The sequence below is a fragment of the Thermobia domestica genome, chromosome 5 (genome assembly GCF_964235325.1).
Source record: "Thermobia domestica chromosome 5, izTheDome1.hap1.1, whole genome shotgun sequence".
Lineage (NCBI taxonomy): Eukaryota > Metazoa > Arthropoda > Insecta > Zygentoma > Lepismatidae > Thermobia > Thermobia domestica.
In genome coordinates, this window is record NC_137458.1 from 140,064,273 (window position 1) to 140,079,662 (window position 15,390).

At 35.2% G+C, this 15,390-nt stretch overlaps 1 protein-coding gene across 1 annotated transcript in view; it reads left to right on the forward strand.

Moving 5' to 3' along the window:
- LOC145685257 (phenoloxidase 3-like) overlaps positions 1–15,390 on the forward strand; it is a 72,139-nt gene that overhangs the window by 51,413 nt on the left and 5,336 nt on the right. Inside the window, exons 12-17 of the mRNA XM_081757623.1 lie at positions 2,289–2,328; positions 4,842–5,056; positions 6,291–6,392; positions 10,507–10,608; positions 12,904–13,042; positions 13,517–13,731. Of these exons, the coding sequence (XP_081613749.1) occupies positions 2,289–2,328; positions 4,842–5,056; positions 6,291–6,392; positions 10,507–10,608; positions 12,904–13,042; positions 13,517–13,731 (813 nt within the window). The remainder of the gene's footprint in view (positions 1–2,288; positions 2,329–4,841; positions 5,057–6,290; positions 6,393–10,506; positions 10,609–12,903; positions 13,043–13,516; positions 13,732–15,390) is intronic.

Consider the following 15,390-nt stretch of genomic DNA (forward strand, 5'->3'; position numbering starts at 1 on the left):
AATAGGGCCGCTTTCAAGAAAATTACCTTGTATTGCTATAATTAGTGCTTTATTAAAGAACTTTTTACAGAATTATAATATACCATATCTCTACTATAAAGTTCACAAAAAATAATTGTCTTCAAAAATTGTATAATGCTATGAAAATGTATATATATACTCGCCTTGAATGGCCCTATTCATCCTAACATATCTGGGTGAATAGGGCCGTTCGTAAGGTGAATAGGGTCACATGTATTAAGTGGATTGAAACCACACACAATTGTAAAGTCGTACTAAAATATAGAGTAGAATTCGTATAAATAATATTTTAGAATAATAGAAGGTGTAAGCGGTGGATTTACGTGCTCATAAAGTCATATATTTATATTTGGATGGGAACAAGTTTCTCTCCAATGTATTTTAAGAAAAAACTCAAATAAGTAGTATCTAATACTTTCTTTTTGTATCACAATCATTACAACTAAAAATTCTTGAACAGTCTGTTAATAATAAGACGAACGATCTCTTTTTTTCTAATCAGCAAAAAATCGTTAATTCACCCGTGTTTATAGGCCTAGCCTATCATATACGAAAAGAGTACACAAAAATAAAACTTCAGTTTACATTGTAAAAAACAGTAAACTTTTCATTTTTAACTTTTATTTTGTTCTGTTGCTGGATTGCTCAGACAACGTCCACAAGTAAACATTTTCTTTTGTTCTCCTTCGATACATCCCGTATGATACCACGCGTTGCATTTGTAGCAACATATCCAGTGCCAAAAGGATGAAAACAAAGGGTAGTAATAGGAAATGCTGCAAAACCAATACACGATCATTTCATTTTTATTTGTATTTTTTGTTTATTCATTTTCGTAATTTTTTTTCTTTCGTCAGGTCTAATGAACTTACTACTGACTTTCTACGTTGCCAATCCCTATTAAATAATGCTTTTCGAACAGATTCTGGAGATGTTAGTAGCTCAGCACGCTGCTTAGGTCTAGATTTACTGGATATATTTTTTACAATCTTTTTGGGGAGTTGATATTAAATCATGGAAAGAAATGCATGCCTTCTTGGACATAGGCATATATTTAACTTTTTTTTTTAACAGATGTAGTTGCTGACGTTTCTTACTCGGCAGACCTTGAGTTGTTAGCGTTAATTTCTGCTTCCTTATTAGATATTTCGATTGTGAAACAGGACAAAATCTTGTACTGCTTCTTGTACGTCATCTGTGTTTAACGCTTATATTTTCCCATCTGAAATAAGAAAAAGAGACAAAAATATTGAATTCTTATATCACCACTATCTATAAGACGATACATAGGATGAATGGGTGGGGCGTGGTTGATGCATGCATTCGAACAAAATTAAAGTGGGAAGAAAATCTTTGAATTTTACTTCCCAAGGTTATGCAGGGTACGCTAAAGTAGACGGTGAAGATGAGAGTGAATGAAATGGTGGAATGAAAAAAGTGGAAGTAAACGGGAGAAACCCGATAAAATCCATCTACACGGTGTTTGTCCACCACTTGGCGCGAGCTGGGATCCAACCAGGGACCCCACACACCGGAGGTGAACGTTCTGCCACTGAGCCATCGCAGCTCCCTAATCAAAAAGTATGGCCCTGTTCACCCTAACTAGATATGGTCCTATTCACCCTAATTGGTAACATATAGAAAAATAAGTTGGCAACCCTGTTTAAGTTCCTTCACGATTATCATGCTAGTCATAACAACTTGAGTTAACCTTGTTGAAGATAAGGAAATCAAACTTCTGCACTTCCAACAAAACTACATAGTGTAACAAGAAAGAATACATGACAGAAATATTAAAAACACGCTATTTTTCTTAACACTTGCATTCAATTGATGATGAAAGTTGCTCTGTAATACAATCAGCGTCCAATATTTACTCCATATAACTGCACAATGAACTTGCAGAGACTCACAGTGAAGACACGCCGTGGTATTCGCTTCGCTGCTTCGGTTCTATAAACAAGTAAGGTGAATAACGTAACGAGTGGCCCTATTCATCCGGTGGCCCTATGCCACCGAATCTACCCTACTTTTGGAGGGAATTTCAAACAAAATCTCTCTAGAAATTCCCTCATACAAAAATGGTGACACTGCATACATCAGTGAAAATATGTTTTATTGGAAGTCCAATGAGATATAAACCGTGCTTAAATTTTAATTTTCGTGGAAGTTATACTGTATGTGATTTTATCTGCACTAATGAATATGGTAAAATGAACAATACACATAGCATATTTTTATATTAATATGTTTATTTCTCTAAAAAGAATAATGCGATTCTTATGGAACTTAGAAGGCTTACTAAGCGTAAATAAGGATAACATGTAATGTAATTTGTGTTTTTATATACCTAAGGGCACCCGAGCTACAGGTATGAAAATGGTTTTAAAAAAAGGGAAATTTGAGAGGAAATTTCCCGAAAATCCCTCTGTCACGGGAAAATTGAGGGTGATGGAGAAAAACTGATTGCAGATTCAAATTCTACGTTAACAGTTCTATTAAAAGCAGGCATTTTCTTCCGTGTGTCAGAGAAAAAGTTTTTTTGTCCACTAGTGTAATTTGAATATTATGAAATGAAAGTTTTTAGTTTTACGACCCATAGTTATGCCGGCTAGGCTAATGGAGAAGACAATGGCGAGCAATGAATGAAGAGTAGTCACTGCAGAGTTTTCATGAGTATTCTGCAGTGTAGCCTAAGTACGTTACAAAAAATCAAGATAAAGGGAGAATTGCTCATTTTTATCTCGACTTCTCTCAATGTTTTTGTAAAATCCTCCCAAATAAAATCATGGTTGGCCCTTTTCGATATAAAGCTAACATCACAAACATTTTGCTAACGACCAAAGTTAGTATCATATGTTTGTTAAATCTTTATTATGTCCCTAAGACGACTCTGAGTTTTAAATTTCCCACAAATGTAGGTTTTGTGCGAGTCTGTGAGGAATGAGTCTGGAAACTCGAAATTTCCTACTTGATGGAGGAAATTTAAGGGTAAAAGTGAAAAATTACATAGTTCTACGTCATTTCTGGAAAAGACTTAGAATCCATAGGGTACTTCTTGCAAATATTCGAACTTGAAATTTAGCACAAATGAAAGACATAAGGTGAGAAATTAATTTTCTTTCTTACCAATACATAATTATGAAGTTTATTTATCTTATACTGATAGTGAAAACATTCTCTTGATGCTATTTACATGAGATATTGCAGTTCAAAGCTGCCTTCTTTAAAATTTCAATTTTGGAGTAGTTACACCACTTGGAATCCAAGCTGTTATACAAATATTAAATTGCCGAAAATTGTAACTACTTTTTTTAATTCGTCATTTTAAATAGTAAACAAAAACGAAAGTTTAAAACTATAAAAAGAATACTTTTGAAAAATAATACAATAAAGTACTTACTGTGCCAGTTGAAGCATTCTCCCGAGCAGTGGCGATTCTAGGCCGGGGCCGGGGGGCTGGGCCCCCAGTGTTTCGCTGTTAAGATAAACTAATATCCTCAATTGTCTTTCAATATTTAGGATAATTAATATTTATTTCGCAAGAAGTATAATGTTATCGATTCTTGAACATGCAATGAAGTGTATAGTGATAAGTTTTTTTCTATAAACATGTTGTGGGGGAAGGAGTCAGAATGTTAGAAACTGCATTTTGTTGAGTATTAAATGATTTTGTAGTTCTTAGAATAAGTTTCAAGTAGTTATTTTATTGTGTTTTGGTTATGTGACACAGTATTTCTTCTTTTTAAAACATTGTAGAAGTCTTCACTATCAATAACGTTGTGTTAAAGGCCACGCCATCTGAAAATTTAATTTATTGCTTATACACAATGCGGTGTTATATCGAAATTATACCACTAGTAGCTTATACCGAAAACGACAGAACGCTAATCGTTGTCCGACTTACTTCTTATCATTAAAACAATATAGGAAATTCTAGTCTGTCCTACAAATAAAAAGTAGAAATCGAAGTTGGCGTTTTTTAAGTCATCTTATTTAGGTCTAAACTGGTGTTAAATTATACCAATGTATCCAGTGTGGTATTTATAGATTCTTGTGTGTGTAGAGGAAGGGACTCTTAATGTCGTTTTACATGTATGTAGTGTAAAATCCAATTAAGTCATTTTATCCAGTGTAAATTTGGCAGCTAACTATAAGTTTCCGTCTGTAAATTCCATGAATTCCATATACCGATGAGCTTCTCTGTAGCCTGATGGTTAGGGCACTACAAAAATAATAGATGTAAAATAGACTATCATTATAAAATAATCCATTATACTGTCCCCCCAGATATAGAAAATCTTATATGTGAGAGGGATAAAAAGTAAGCAAGGGGGAATTTTACCCTTCCCTCCGCTAAATTCCACCTTGAATATTCACTATGTTCTTTCGTTTTTATGAAATTTGATTTAGGTTTTATAACTACATTGTACTGTACTATTTGGCAGCAGAAATCTACACTGTGTATAACGAGAGAGAAAAATATAGTATTCAAAAATACATCAACAATGGGGCTTTGAAAGAAATTACCAATTAAAAAAATGAGAACAACACGGTCATTCGCTGAATTAAATACTACTTCTTAGTGTAATAATCAGTTTTCCCTTTGCTGTGTGTTTTGGCGGGCGATGACAATGTGTGCTTGTAATGCTTTAGTAAAATGTCTAAATCACAAAGTACAATAATTAAATCTTTTGAGAAAAAGCGTGCAATTATAGAAAACTTTGTTTCATTTCCTTTTTCGAACAATTGTGAGTCTCCTGACTAAACGATCCAATCTTGCTTCAGGGATGATCCAAATTCAAATATTTCAAATTCAGAGAAGTATGTATCAGTTTCAAGTGATGCAAGTGGAGTGGTGTTGGATGGGAATGAACAACATGAACTATTACCAGAATCTGTATGCAGTGATCAAACAAATAGTGTGAATGAAGACAGTCCCGTTCCATTTATACATGACTTGGGTCGATCAGTGTATGATGGACCTTCTCAGCCTCGAAGGACTATTTACAAGCAAACTAGAATAAACAATAAGGTAAGAAGTTTTAACAGTAGCTGGTACGATAAATACAAGTTTATTGAATATTCGGAACAGGGAGACACAGTATTCTGTTTTTCTTGCCGCCATTCCCCACCCACCTCTGGTAATGCAGATCCCACTTTTGTGAAAGTTGGCTTTTCAAATCGGAAGAAAAGTGGTGAAAAACTTCAAAGACATACTGAGAGTGAATGTCACTAAACATCAATAATTAAATGGAAAAGATTTACAAGCACTGAATGTCACGGGATTGTAACATCTATGCTGAGTGCAAAACATAAAACAGATAATTCACGAAATCGCTCGGTAGTGGCAACAATGGCGCGGGTAGCTATGGTATGTACGCAACAAGACATTAGACTTAGAAATCATCGTAAGACTAGGAGGAATGAGTGTTCAAATAAAGGAATTTTTTTGGAGATTCTAAATCTGGTTACTTTGGAGAGTGATACAGCTAGACACAACGTAAGGAACTTGCCAAAAAATGCAACATACACATCTAGGGATTCTCAAAATCAGTATCTTGATATAACTGCAAAAATAATTACAAAGCATGTTGAAAAAGAGGTTTGTAAGTACAGCAATGGTATTTTTTTTTCCTTGATACTAGACGAAGCAAGTAAAACGGAACAGATATCTGTCTGCATTAGGTATGTCAAACATGATGAAATAGAAGAACGCTTTATCGGTTTTATAAATCTATCAGATTTGAGTGCAAAAACACTCACGAGTAAAGCTTCGGAACATCTTGCTACTGTAGGCTTAGACCCAAAGAAAAGAAATGAAATGAAATCTTTAAGTTTTACGTCCTACGGTTATGCCGGTTACGCTAAATGAGACTGTGATGATGAGAGACGAATGAAATGGTGGAATGAAGAAAGTGGGAAGAAATAGGAGAACCCCGAGAAAACCCACAAACACGATGTTTCTCCACCACAAAGTCCACAGAGCGCGAGCTGGGATCGGACCAGGGACCTCCAAGGACCGGAGGTGAGCCACCGCGCCCTCCTTAGACCCAAAGAAATGAATCGGCCAATCCTATGATGGTGCATTGGTAATGTCAGGATGTGCTAATGCTGTACAGAACGTATTTCGTCAGAAAGTTAAAAATCCATGTGTTTATGTCCATTGTTGTGCACATAGATTAAATTTAGTGCTAGTAGACGTTTCTAAAAGACTTGATGTGGTTGGTGATACTTTAGGTTTGTTAGAAGCAATCTATTCTTTCCAGACGGTGTCCACGTTACGTCACGAAAAATTTATTGAAGTGCAGAATGAAGTTTATCCTGAAGAGGGAGTTCTAGAGGCGCCACTTCAAAGTGACACACGTTGGGTATGTAAATACAAGGGCATCGTGTATTTCATGAAACGCTTTCTATCAGCTAAAACAGTCCTTGAGTATTTTTCAAACTCAACAAACAAAAGAGAAGTTGCAGAGGCGCAAGGACTATTGAAACAGTTCTGTGACTTTAAAGTGATGTTTGTGCTACAAATACTTAACGATATTTTGGCCCTTACAAATGGTACTTCGTTGACTTCGGCAGCGCAAAACGATTAGTTAATGGACTGATTTCTTCGTTGCAAGATAAACGTAATGATGATTATTTTTCTATCATTTGGAAGAAAACATGGGAGCTATTCAGATTTTTCGATCTTGAAGTTGGTGCTAGCTTAAGAATTCAAACTACATCAAAAAATTGGATGATTATGTAGTCACAGCATCGATTTCCAACGTAAGAAGAGACAAATCTACACCTTTGGCTGAAGAATATAAAAGGATCTTGTTTCAAGTGCTTGATAATATGACCAGTGAACTGAAGCGCAAATTTACTAAAAATGATTTTCTGTGTGATGCGGTAGACGCATGCAATCCTAGAAGTGGTTCCTTCCTTAATCCATCACTCATTCAGATCTTCGCGGAGAAGTACGAGAACTTTTTCCAGGATATTAACAAATTAAAATCGGAACTGGATTTGGCTAAGAGTGTGTTTGCTAACGACAGTAAACTGAAAAGCGTAGGTGTCATGGAGTTTTGCGTTCAGCTACAAACTATGGAATTGGCTTTTCCTGAATTGTTGACGTTTCTAAGGATTATCTTAACACTTCCTGTGTCATCTTCATCTGCCGAACGCAGTTTTTCTGTCATGAAGCGCGTAAAGCAATATTACAATGAGATCTATAATGTCAGCGAAAAGACCTTCTAATCTTGCTCTCATATCAATTGAGAGGGAGTTAAGTGGAACACTTTTACAGGATCCATCTGGGGTAGTGGATCAGTTTGCGAATATTGGAAACCGTAGAATCAATCTTTAGTTACTGATTGCTCATAATATAAATACATATTTCTTTGGTTATAAATATTATTAGGTTTGCTTTCATTTTATTTTTTTTAAAAATGTAATATTCCTTTGTTAGGCTGTACTTTAGAGTAATCACAAAATTAATATTTTCAACAGGACTTCTTTCTTCTAACAAGGGAGCCTTCCGAAAATGATAGTTGCAGTGAAAGATGTGGCCTATGCCAATTGAAAGAGCTGTAACAGAGATGTTCATTCCCAAAAAATTAGCTGCCCATAGCAATAGGTTCAAGAAATATAAGGGGTGGAAGTTCGGGAAACAGCAAGGTTGGACAAGGGGGGGAAGTGCAAATTCCGCAAAAAAGGCGGGCGCGGCAAAATACGATGCTGACAAATGATGTATAGAAAGAAACTTGGCACAATAGGGAAAAATGAAGGCCACCAGTGGGGTTAACAGTGTTCCCAACTGCAATGAAAAGTACATGTTTTGCAAAGAGCACTATATGAAGTGAGTGCAATATTCAGTGTCAACCTGTCATGTAGAACATAAGATATGACGTTTATAATCAGTGGTACAATCTAACAAAAGAAAAAGGAAAAAACAGAAGTACGAAAAATACGGAAAAGATGGAATTGGCCATAATGCGCCACATTTGATCACGAGCTGTGCATATTAGAATGAACAAAACAATGCAGGAAACCGACGTACCTAGAGTCGAAAAAGAAACGAGTTCCAAAGTTAGCAGCACTGGCCATGAAAATCCAGACAAGTGTAATATAGTTAAGCCATTCGCTTCACAAAAAGAAAATTCCGGCAACAGGCATCACTCGGAATGCATCAATGCTTCCGGCTCAATGCTCGGATTGAGACAATGTCAAGTTTGGGAACATGAAACGATTGGGTTGAGCCAACAACCGATAATAGAAGTAGTGAACATTATGTCATGGTTGGGTCGTATGTGGGAATATACAGGGTGTCCCACCAAACTTTGTGACCTGAAAGATTTTTGAAACGAACAAAAATGTGACGGATCCAGTTGTGCAGGAATGTACCAATGTCAGGGGTGGAAAAGTCTGTGAGAAGCAAGTGCCCCCAGGATCCCCATCATAGGGCCCCAGGAGCCAACTTCAAACTTTCAAATGTCAACACGAACCGAGTGGTACCGCTTTCGATAGATCATCGAATGTGCAACAACACTTATAGGAAACATTTGCTTTATGGAGCATGGTTTTCAAAATGGCCGCCACAAATATATGTTGTGTCTTAACATGGCATCGAAGATTGTGATCTCAAATTGCTGCGAAGCGAAAAGACATGTTGCAAATCCAATTGCACAGGAATGTACTCATGTCGAGGGCCAAGAAAACTTTGTAAGAAGCAAGTGCCCCAGGCCCCCATTATAAGGCTCGAGGGGACAACCGCAACATTTCAAATGGGAACAGGGAGTGGATGATATTTCTCTGGATAGATGCAACACCGTCTATAAGAAACATTTGCTATATGAAGCACTGGTTTCAAAATGGCTGCCAAAAATGCACATTGTTCTTGTCACAGAGCAGATATTTTTGGTGGCCATTTTGAAATCCCATATAGAAATATTAACTATATTTCTGATATGCGTTGTTGCATATTCCAAGATTTATTGAAAGAAATATAACTCGACCGATGGTGCTATTTGGAATTTCGAAGTTGGCCCCTGGGACCCTATGATGGGTGACTTGGGGGCACTTTCGTCTCACAGAAGTTTGTCGCCCGCTGACATGAGTACATTCCTGCACAACTGGATGTGTGTCATTTTTTTCGCTTTGAAACTATTTCAGTCGCAGAGTTAAGTGGGACACACTGAATATATCATATAGGCGGTGATAGTACTGCAGACAGCAGCACACAGCAGATCAAGTCTTTGATTATGTCTGCTTTCTACAGGTGCGGATATGTGATAGAAAGACCACCAAAGCTTCCGACACCTCTAGAGTACTGTTTCGAGACATTCACAGGCGATCGTTGTACCATGTCTGACGGATTGGCAGTATTCCGCTGTGCTCACTCCAAATGTATCTTCTGTTTGGACCATTGTCTCATCGAAAAATTGCACGTAAAATGTTGACGAGCATGTACAAATGATACGAAGGCTAATGCCTAATTTTCTTTTTGTGAAGCGAATAGCCTAACTATATTAGACTTGTCTGGATTTTCATGGCCAGTGCTGCCAACTTTGGAACTCGTTTTTCTTTTCGACTATAGGTACGTCGGTTTCCTGCATTGTTTTGTTCATTCTAATATGCACAGCTCGTGATCAGATGTGGCGCATTATGGCAAACTTCGTCTTTTCCATATTTTTCGTACTTCTGTTTTTTTCTATTCTGTTTTGTTAGATTGTACCACTGATTATAAACGTCATATCTTATGTTCTACATGACAGGTTGAAACTGAATATTGCACTCACTTCATATAGTGCTCTTTGCAAAACATATATTTTTCATTTCAGTTGGCAACACTGTTAACCCCACTGGTGGCCTTCATTTGTTCCCTATTGTGGCAAGTCTCGTTCTATACATCACTTGTCAGCATTGTATTTTGCCGTGCCCCCCTTTTTTTGCGAAATTTGCACTTTTCCCCCCTTGTCCAATCTTGCTGTTTCCCGAATTTCCACCCCTTATATTTCTTGAACCTATTGCTATGGGCAGCTAATTTTTTGGGAATGAACATCTCTGTTACAGCTCTTTCAATTCGCATAATTCACATCTTTACCTGCAACTATCATTTTCGGAAGGTTCCCTTGTAAGCTTCCGATCAGGATAAAACTTGCTTATAAACAATGTAAATCAAAAAATAATGTATTGTCATTCAGTTGTAAAAATAACATAGTGTTTACTATTTTAAATTGAGAAAAATGTTTTACATTTGTAAAAATATAATTTTAGGTTTATTTGAATTTATTTTGTGCAATAATTATTACATAGCACTACCTAGAATTTAAACTTTATTTTATGAATTTTCATTGAAACGTATTGCAGACATTACATATATCCATTGTTTATTTGAATGTTAAAATGTTCACTCTAATGAATATTAAAATGCTTCAACTAATAACTGTTTTCTTACACTGAAAAAGGTTTTAAACGTACATATTTATATTTCCTTCATAGGTATGCCTGAGGAGAATTAATAAGCAATTAAAAGAAATGACTAATGTGTTTGTTGAGTCATTGTCTGAAAAGAGCTTACGGAAATACGCATTGGAACGAATGGTGGGAAAGCAAAAGAGGAAAGAAAATGAATAGAAACACTTTATATTACACCCTCCATATATATATATTCGATATTGAGAGCTGCCCTCTAGTTTTTTCCTTCTAGAACCGCCACTGCTCCCGAGTAAGGCTGAATAATACAATTTCAAATTTACTCAGTTCCCATTGGAATTATTCTCTGCACAACATGATTGACATACAGTGAAAAGATGATTGACATTCAGTTTCTCTTTTATGAAAGTAATGGCACTTGGCAAATTCTGCATTCAACATTCTGTATATAACAAGCATGCTATAGTTTTCTTCACTTTTCTCAGTTTCACTTAATTGTACTATCAGCGTCATTCGTGGAAGTGCTTCAATTTTGACTTATTTTTGCGTCCTGAGATTAATTGGGAGAAAGACAAGGGTATGGTAATAATTTATATGATGTAATTTTAATATTATTTTTACCTCGAAATGTTATGCAATAACTGAAATTAAAATTTACAAGGCCTCTTTATTAAGTCTTCAGCGTAGTGTTTTTAAGTTTAAGAGTCATAACTACTCACTTCGATTTAGAAGCTAATATTCTGACAACCTTACATAGAAAATTCTAAGACTTCGACACTAAATAATTATCTAAATTGACTAAAGAAAATGAGATTTGCTTGATAAAATTACAATTGCGAATAAGAATGTAGGTCGTTTCAAATAAAGATTGATGTTCATCTTTTGTGCAAGATTGTACATATATTTATTCAGTAAGGGGCCGCGGTGGCTCAGTGAAAAAAAAGTGGTAGAAGTTCACCTCTGCTGCATGGGGTCCCGTGTTGAAATCCTGCTCCTGCCAAGTGAACTTTGTGGCACGCAAACACCGTGTAAGTGGATTTCCTTGGGGTTCTCCTGTTTCCTCCCACTCTCTTCATTCCATCATTTCATTCATTTTTCATTATCACCGTCTCCTTTAGTCTAGCCGGCATAATTGTGGGACGTAAAATGTAAAGATTCCATTTCATTTCATTTAACATTTATTCAAAAGCATTACTTCGAAATATCTTTTTACTGTTACAGTTCACAGACTTTGCTACGTTTTACTGAAGAAGGATGCTCTTCTATGATATTCAATTCTTTGGATTCTCCTATCTTTATTATATTCTGAAGTGATATAACATGAAAGAAATTACAATACCCAAGATCATATGAGAAAGGACGGAAATCCTAAAAGTATTCGTCTTTGCCAGGAAGTCAGTGACCAGTATTGGCATTCGGTGAAAAGCTTTGACATATATATATATAGAAATATGTTGTGATATGTTAATTTTCATGTAAAGTTCTGAGGGTTGTATTCTTAATACCAGCTTGAAAGTGTTTTTGGACACTTCTTGAATTGCATCTGACCAGTTGTATCAGGTGGAAACCAAATTAAGATCATCAGTTTCAACAAATAGGATTAACATGACTGAATGTGACATATATCCTACTGTCAATGAGCTTAATTTTCAATTAACATTACGTCAATTCATACTGCCGAAGTTGCTTAGGTGTGCTTTCTTGAACATCCTAATGAGTTACAGTAATTTTATTATCCAGTTGTATCCTCAGATCTTACCATTACTACTTTCGCTTACAATGGCGAGTATTGACTGTGAAAAGTTGTACAATATTCGCATGGAAATCACTCATTATATATGACATTCCATTGCAAGACATATTAAGGAAATAACTTTATTTTTTTAATATCTTTATATCGGTTTATTACATTGTCGCCTAACAATTAACGTATAATTTGTTTACATAGTAATATTTAATTTAGAACAAAGAAAATTTTATAAATAAGAAACAAGAAGAAGTTTCACTAGAGAATTCATCAGGAGATAAAGTGCAGTGTTGAAAATACTAAACCAGTTGTGTGTTGATTTCTTGTAAAGTGCCAAAAATATAATTATTAGCGTCGTTGGTTCTCGTAAACCAAGTACGTTTAAATTCGATTATCCTTTTATGAACTCCATCTCGCTGACTACAATAGAAATTCTTCTGAATAAGTTTATTTACCTTCTGATCTTTCCTTGATTTTGATAACTATTTCAATCGCCATCCATTAATGTGTTGATGCTCCAGTACATATGAATTAGACGCAGAGAATGTTTTTTGAACTTTATTTATTCTCTATGGAACGATTAAACTCAATGTATGCGTATACAGCAATCTGAATAGGACGTTATGCATATAAGGTGCGACCACCGAGAGTAAAAGTAAGTTAGTCAATTTATCGATACTGTGTTTCATGATTTGTAATGTAGCTATTGTTTTCAGGTAATGAATAACAATAACAAAGACTTAGTTGGAACTGTTCGTATCTTTATGGCACCAACATACGATGGAAATAGACAGCCCTTACGATTTGAAGATCAGAAAGACCTAATGATTGAACTTGATAAATTCACTTATACATGTAAGTAAAATGGACTCGAAGAAATGTGTTATTGTACTATATATATATATACATTAGTAGAAGTACTCGTCGTTCTCACAGGAATAATAGGTTTATGGAAAACGTTTGTGAGATGTTATGATGCTTATTCGAATATTTGTTGTCTGATCTCATAATTTGCTTAGGAAGAATGTATATATAAACAACTCTATCAGCAGCAACATAATATTATTCTGCTTACATCACTATAGCAGATGAACCTTCTTGTGTATAGTTGTCCTTCATTAACTTACCTTAAAACGTTGCTTACACCGTTATGGTGTTTAATCGTTCACGTGAAAAGATGTTATAATTTTGTTCTTGCTTTACTTATAGTTGAAGTTAAATAAATAAAAAATAATAAATGTAATAGAAAACATAAAATGTTAGTAATATGGGCAATAGATACAGATTTCCACACCATAATTAACTGAACGTGCGTACTTTCTCTTTCAGTGGAAGCGAATACCGTTACAGTGATTGAGCGCATGTCAATCAATTCTTCAGTTGCTGTTCCAATTGAAAATACCTTTAAAAACATCAGAAATCCAAATTCCAACGTTCAGTATTGCAGATGCAGTTGGCCACAGCATCTTCTGATTCCGAAAGGCACTCCGGAAGGATTTGCTGCTCAAGTCTTTGTCATGATTTCAAACTATGAATATGATCGTGTAAGTACTGAACATTATTAATAATCCGTACATATACAAAGCATATATATGTATTATACAATTATCTTTAATTGTAGGAAATTGAAGCTCTGAATATCATATCCTACTTGTTACAATAATCGTGAACGATAAATTACAAAATTTTCACGCCTTTGCTGCCTTCGGATATCAGAGAGAGATGCGAACAAGTTTCTGCTTTCTGGTTGTAGCAACCAAGAATGAATGTTTTATGTTGAAATATGTGTTCATCACAGTTTAAAAAAAGTAATTAATTATGGCAGAATGAAATTTAATGAAATTATTAAAACCTTCAGTAGCTTAAATTTTCAGTAGCTAAAACTTAAATTTTCTTACATGCCTGTATCTTTCTTAGATTTTGAATGATGCCAGGACATTATGATGAAAAAGAATGAGTTTTAGGAACGTACATTAATATTATACTACTTTTATAAATATATTGTTCCTTAACGATCTTCTTGTTCTCTCGAAAAGAAATACGCCTTCAGATTTGGGAAAAAAATATTTTTGACAACACCGCCTACATGTTGATATCGAGAGCTTGAAACTATCTTAGTTTTACATTGAGATGTCTGGTGTAGAGGGAGTATGGTTTACATAATTTAATATATACTATATTAGCTTTTGATAATTAAGAATAACTCAACTTCTTTGAGTTCTCTTGAAAATCGCCAACTATGCAGAAAATTTCTTTTCCCGTATCTTGTTAGGACAGACCAATAAAGTTTGAACAGCTTGACATGGCGAAAATTTAAGTTGTAACTTATATAATACTTGACATAATGTTTGCCTGAATAAGCCAACTTATTCATACTATGGTACTTACAACCACCATGTCCAAATTTACCAACTTTAATAACCACAATTTAGGTCACATGCTTAATGCCAACATGAAATTCAAACATGTAATTTAATTCTAACGTTAATATTTCCATGTATATTCATTTTGTAATGATGGCGTATATCGGTATGCACATAAGTAGGTAATGGGGAAGGTGTAAAAAAATAAAAAAATGATCGCCATTAGTGTCGAATACATAGTTTATTTGTTGCAGAGATGAACGTTCCAACTCCCAATGCCGTTAAAATTCAAAATCAGCCTTGATCGGCATAGAAGATGAGAATGAGTGAAAAATAAAATGACTTAGATGATCGAGAATATTGTTTAATTCATCGTTTTCCGGGTTGCTAATTGTTAAGTGATAATTCAGTTGTCGTTTAAGGCCAATTTAAGGCAAGTACGGGCAAGTCAACTGGCACGGAAACAGACTGCCAACGCCAACATCCATTATACAGAGTGTTTCAAAACATTACCGACAACATTTGGGAGATGATTCTTGATACAAGACAAAAAGTATAGACCAACCTGGGTCCACAAATGCTTCCTTTCGGAGTTATTAGGAAAACATCAAGAAATGAACTCTAAAGGTCCATAGCTTCGAAACTATGGGACCTACCGTACTAGGTTCAAGACTTTACTTAGAAACCAGTATGTGCCCTATCCAAATATCTATGTTTGAGAATTCTACGATACTTCCGCAACAATTTTTATAGAGGTAATTTGTGGGTACTTCACATTACATGCGCGTAACCAAACAACCTCTACAATTTTTTTTGAGGAAGTAAAACAGGATTTTGAAA